We start from the raw sequence: 6,268 nt of genomic DNA, 5'->3' as shown, positions 1-6,268 counted from the left end.
AGGCACCTTGTCAGAATGTGAGTAAATGAATGAATTTTAAAAAAACTTTAAAAATCTAAATTAAGACTGTGCCATACATTGAAGCACAAGACTACTTTTGTATGATATTGAAGGCTTTTAGGAACAAATTGATTACAATAGAACCACAATCATGGAAAGTAGCAAAAGCATATTACTTCATTGTGGCAGGGATTAACAAATGAGCAAATGTAGAGAGAAGCTAAAGAGAAACTGAAAAACATGAAGTAGATTTTGAACTGGCAAACTCCTCCCTGGAAAGGAATCACAATTGATAGTTTTGTCATTATCTTTTATTGACATCTACACTTTACAATGATACATTGATCGGTCATTTATTGTCACTTCGTAACAATGAAATAGCCTTGATGCACAGGTACAAGATACAGGTTTGATTTTGGACTGACGTTTTGCATTTGATGTGAATGTCACTGACAAGGCCAACGTTTATTGTTCCTCACTAATTATTGTTGAAAAGATAGTTGCAGTCATCTGGTGTAGGTAATCTACAGTGCTATTAAGGAGTCAGTCTTTGAATGCTGTTGGAGCTGCACACATCCAGATAAGTTGGGAATATTCTATCTCACTACAAACTTGTCTTGACTCTTGTTGCCTGCCCCCAGACAAGTTAATTGGCATAGAATTCCCTGGCTCTTGTAAACTATTGTATTTATATGGCTAAAAAATGTGTTGCTAGAAAAGCGCAGCAGGTCAGGCAGCATCCAAGGAGCAGGAGAATCGACGTTTCGGGCATAAGCCCTTCAGGGAGCCCTGCTCCTTGGATGCTGCCTGACTTGCTGCACTTTTCCAGCAACACGTTTTTCAGCTCTGATCTCCAGCATCTGCAATCCTCACTTTCTCTTATTTATATGGCTAGTCCAGTTAAATTTCTAGTCAAAGCAAACCCCTGCCAGGAAATCCTCTCATACATTGTGTCTGTGTGGGTTTTGCCAGGTGTTCTATTTTAGAGCAGCATAGTGCCTCAGCAGCAGGGATCTAGGTTTGATTCCACCCTTTAGTGACTATGTGGAGTTTGCACACTCTCCTTGTGTCTATGTGGGGTTCCTCCAGATGTTCCTGTTCCCTCCCATAGTCCAAAGAAGTACAGGTTAGATAGGTTGACCATGGTAAATTGCCCATAGTGTCCAGCATTGTACAGGCTGGGTGGGTTAGGCATGGAAAATGCAGGGTTACAGGGACAGGGTAGGTCTAGGTGGAAAATAACAACACTGGAGAGACTGTAGTGGGGAACAAGGAAATGGCTGAGGAACTGAATAACTACCTTTGCGTCAGTCTTAGTAGTGGAAGACATGAGTAATATCCCAGAAATTTGAGAGTGAGGGGGACAGAGCGGAGTTCCTTGGAAATGGTGGCCATCATCAGGGATAAAATGCTAGAAAAACTGAATGACCAGAATGAGGACTACACCCCAGAGTTCTAAGGGAAATAGCTGAAGAGATATTGGAGGTGTTGGTGATCTTTCAGGAATTGGTAGAGTCCGGAAGGGTTCCAAAGGACTGGAAAACACCCCTGTTTTAAAAAGGAAGTAAGGCAAAAGAGGGAAAAATACAGACCAATTAGCCTAATCCTGGTCATGGGTAAGATCCTGGAATCCATTGTGAAGGATGAGATTTCTGAAGAGTTGGATGATTATGGTAAAGTTAGGTATCCGACGAAGGAGCAGCACTCCGAAAGCTAGTACTTCCAAATAAAACTGTTTGACTATAACCTGAGCTCATGTGATTTTTAAAAAACATTTTAGATGAAGGAACAGATTCTGGCTTTGTTTTACAGACAACACAGATTGGTAGAGGGACAGGTAGCAAGGAGGTGGGGAGGCTGCAGATGGATTTGAACAGGTTGGAAGAGTGGCGAAAGAAGTGGCAGCTGGAGTACAATGTGGGAAATTGGGAGGTCATGCACTTTGGTAGCAAGAATAGAGGCATGGACTATTTTCTAAATGGGGGGGAAAGTTCAGAAATCTGAAGTGTAAAGAGACTTGGAAATTCTCAAGGTAAACTTGCAGATTGAGTCATTCATTAAGAAGGCAAATACAATTATGGCATTTATTTTGAGAGGACATGAATATAAAGGCAGGGATCTAAGGCTGTGGTCAGATCACATTTGGAGTTTTATGTGCAGTTTTGGGCCCCATATCTCCAGAAGGATGTCCTGGCTGTGGTGCATGTTCAGAGGAGATTTGTGAGAATGGTCCCATGAATGAAAAGCTTAATGTAGAGGAATGTTTGAGGACGCTGGGTCTATACTTGGAGTTTAGAAGGATGAGGGGGATCTAATTGAAACATACAGAATACTGATGGCCTGGACAGAGTGGATGTTGGGAAGATGTTTCTATTGGTAGGAGAAACTGAGACCAGAGGGCACAGCCTTCGAGTAAAGGGAACACATTTTAGAACTGAGACAAGCAGAAACTTCTTCAGCCAGAGAGTGGTGAATCTGTGGAATTCATTTCCACATAAGGCTGTGGAGGCCAGGTCATTTAAGACTGAGATAGCTAGGTTCTGGAGTATCAAGGAGGAGAAAGCAGGAGAATGGGGTTGAGAATCTTATCAGCCATGATGGGTCTCAGAAGGACTTTACCAGATTGCAGATTCCAGCAATTTCACAATTTATGTCTCCACATCCAACTTCACTGGAAAACTGAGCAAATAGAGCAGCAGAAACAAAAAAAACAAAAATAGCCACATCAGCTGTTTGAATCAACATAGTAAACAAACTTGACAGAAGTTAGAGGAACAGGGATATTCATTTTGGTGCCATTTCAGATGCAGATTGTATAATTATGAGAGAACCAAAGTCATTGAAGCTAGCAATGAGTACAAAAGTAACCTCCCAGCAGCAGTCTGCCTCTAAATTCAAAGACCAAAGAAAACAATCTATTACAGCAGCTCAAAATTACCACAGCATTCCCAAGGTAATATTCAAATCTAGACCATTTTGCTTGTACTAAGAAACAGTCACATATCTGAACCAGAAATTGCCTTTTAGACATAAATCCGGTCCAATTCAAATTAAAAAATGCAATGACACTGGAGATGAAGACAACTATAAAAGGAGGAAAGTAACCAGTGCCAATTCTTAGTTTCAACTTCTTTAATAGTTTGCAACTAAATACAGTAGTCTGAGATAATTACTGATACGTGGTGTATACCATTGCCAGCAATCCTGTTTAATTGTAAACAACTTGCTTGGAGACCAGTCAAACGGAGCACTGTGGCTCTAGCTTTGCTCTGGCTCATAGGAGAGATTGTTCTTTCATGGAAAATAAGCTTGAAAATTGCTAAATTATGGAAGTTCAAAATTATACCACATCCAGCAGAAAATGGCTATCTGCATGTGTGCTCATGCGCTTGGCTCAGTGCATTCACCTATCATTGGATGTAACACCAGAGAAATGTTAGCATTTTCATGTTGAAGTGTGCTTCAAACTATTCCCTTGGATACAAAAGATGCAATAAATGTACCCACAAATTTTCATCTTATTTATAAGTTGGGATTGGAGTGAGCAAAAATACTGCATTTAACTTCTTTTCGTGACTTATCAGCAAATTACTGCTTAGAGAGGCAATGTCCACAACTCATTTATCACTGTTCAATTAGCATGGACTCCCACCCCCCCCACCCCCATTTTGTACTTCCAGATCAGCAATAGGATAGCCAGATGCAGAATAAAACCTCCTTTTATTCAGTCTTAATTCCACAAGAGAGGTGTAGCTATTATCCACACCAGCTATTTTTATAGCCACTTGGATTACAATGTGCAAACATGTTGTTTTCCTTAATACTAAAGTACAGGTTGCAGATCCAAATGAAAATGATTCTCCTCACAGTGTCGCTTATACTAAAAGCTATCAGTCAATTCAAATGGATAATTACCACAATAAAAACTAGTTTTGTGACATACCGTGCAAGTTCATGTCTTTGATCTTTCACAGAAGGTCCCAAACATGACTACCAAATTAAAGCAGATGTGCTTTGTTTGTGGAGGAGTGCATGACAGCCGTATCTTGAATACTAACTCTAATCACACTAATTACAAGACAACCCTTTCCCCAGATGTTGCCTAAACTTTTACAGGCTGATTTGACCATATTTCCCCTCCAGGGTAGAAATCCAGTTCTGATAGCTGGTGTGTCGATGGGGAGAATTGGAAGGGTAATTCAAGGGCTTTTTAAAATTAGCTACTCATTGTTCAGTCAGTGCTGACCTCATTCAAGATCTCAACTGTTCCCACCACATATAATCTGCCTGTCCTCAGCCCCATCTAGGAGATTAAATTGAATTATTAATCCAGTAATAAAAATCTCATTATGGAATTCAACTATTTCTGATCTATGTTAATGGTTCTGATGAAGGGACAGTCTGTATTGTGGTCAAATAGGTTAATGGTGCACACATAACTTGGAAACCAAGTAATGAGGAGGATATGACCAGACATATGAATCAAGAACCTGTCTAATTATTTGTTTAAAATTTCAATTACTCTGCCTTAAATGCTCTCTGGGGAAGAGAATTTGGCAAACTCATGATCCTCAGAAAATTCCTCCCCATGTCAGGAATGGGATATCTGTTGGTTTTAAACTGAGTCCCCAACAGAGAGTAACATCCTTTCAGTATCCACCCTGGCAAGTTCCCTTAGGATCTGGTATGTTTCGATAAGCATATTTCTCATTCTTCTAAATTCCAACGGATAAAGACTGGACCTGTTCAACTTTTTGACATAAATGTGCTCTTTTACCACAGGAATCGGTCAACTGAATCTTCGCTGAACCACTTCCAATGCAATTATATCCTTCCTTAAGGAGTTGTAGAGCACTGTGCATATTCCATGTGGTCTCACTTTGGCTTAGACAATTGCAATAAAGTTCGCTACTCATATCTCATTCTCCTTGCAATAAATAACATTCCAACATTCTGAATTACTTGTGTATTAACAATTTGACATTAGTGTCCTAGGATACTCAATTCCCTCCATACTACAGAGTTCTGCAATTTCTCTCTCAAATAATACAATTCATTTCTTCCACCTGAAGTGACCACAATCAGATGAGCTGGCAGCAATTTCTCATGATCTCAGTTCTATAAAGTAGGCTGTCAGAAACCAGACAGGTTTTCTTCAGCTCTTCATTTTTCTTTTCTCTGGATGCTAGGCCATACATCACTTGTGGAGTTGATTTAGAGGAATTCCTGCTCTCCACTGAATATGGCACCAGGGCATTTTAGTCTACCATCTTGTTTTCTTCCTGATGGGTACTCAGCTAAAAACAAAGTTTACTTTGGGTTTAATCAGCTATTGTAAACGTGTGGATTTAGTCACATCTTTACTTAAATGTTGAGTAGAGCCATTAAATTGGTTAGAATATAAAAGCAGATGCTACATCACATCTTCTCCACTGGAGTTATACCGAGTAGCTTCATTCCATTGGATAAGACAGAAGCAGTTCCCTTGAAAAGTAGATACCTTGCCTAGAATAAAGAGAAATAGTGAAAAAAAGCTCTGTGTAAATACTGGATGCACAACTTTGAAATACCTGCACGTTTTGGATTGAAGAATGAAAAATATTGAATAATACATCCATTCGAATTTATATTGTTAAAGTTTTTAAGAGACACCAAATACTTTATAAAAGTAATTATGTAGTTAGGTACAAAAGACAGCCATTTTTGTGTTAATAGCTGAGAATTGTACTTGTATTATGATATTATCCCTGTAATATTAACATTGTATTCAATTGGGTAATTCAAAATTAGTCTATGATTAGAGACAAGACGGTGTAACTGCAAGTGAAGCAGATATGAACACTCAGTTGCAATTGAGGAACCCCAACCCCTGCAACTGTCCATGGCACCCTGGTACAGGGAACCATTCAAGTTCAAGGTAGAGGCAGTATAATTAGCAGGGATAGATATGGTTCTCTACAGCAGTGATCTGAACCATGAGGGACGTGCTGCCTGCCACTGACAGGGTTAAGGACATCTCCTCAGGGCTGGAGAAGAACTTAGTGTGCGTGGGGAGGGTTCCATTTGATACCAATGACATTGCTGGGACAAGAAAGGAGGTTCTGAAAGTATCTGAACTGTTGAGTTACGTAAAAAGGCAGAATGCCTAAGGTAATCCTCTCTGGATTACTAACTAGGCCACAGGCAAACTGACACAATTAAGCAGTTAAATATATGGCTCAAAAAACTGGTGTGAGTGGAATGGTTTCAGTTCATGGGGCTCTCGAAC

At 39.8% G+C, this 6,268-nt stretch overlaps 1 protein-coding gene across 2 annotated transcripts in view; it reads right to left on the bottom strand.

The window, feature by feature from the left end:
- Positions 1 to 3,703: 3,703 nt before the first annotated feature.
- Positions 3,704 to 6,268, bottom strand: part of rars2 (arginyl-tRNA synthetase 2, mitochondrial) — a 76,118-nt gene continuing 73,553 nt past the window's right edge. For both annotated transcript variants that reach the window (XM_043686915.2, XM_087982298.1), the window contains one exon: positions 3,704 to 5,505. In XM_043686915.2, coding sequence (XP_043542850.2) covers positions 5,419 to 5,505 — 87 coding nt within the window. In that variant the 3' untranslated portion in view covers positions 3,704 to 5,418. The remainder of the gene's footprint in view (positions 5,506 to 6,268) is intronic.

This window comes from Chiloscyllium plagiosum, unplaced genomic scaffold (genome assembly GCF_037043375.1).
Source record: "Chiloscyllium plagiosum isolate Xiang-an unplaced genomic scaffold, Cpla_swu_hap1 HiC_scaffold_3, whole genome shotgun sequence".
Taxonomy (NCBI): domain Eukaryota; kingdom Metazoa; phylum Chordata; class Chondrichthyes; order Orectolobiformes; family Hemiscylliidae; genus Chiloscyllium; species Chiloscyllium plagiosum.
The sequence above is the reverse complement of the archived record's forward strand: the minus strand, read 5'-3'. Positions and strand labels throughout refer to the sequence as shown.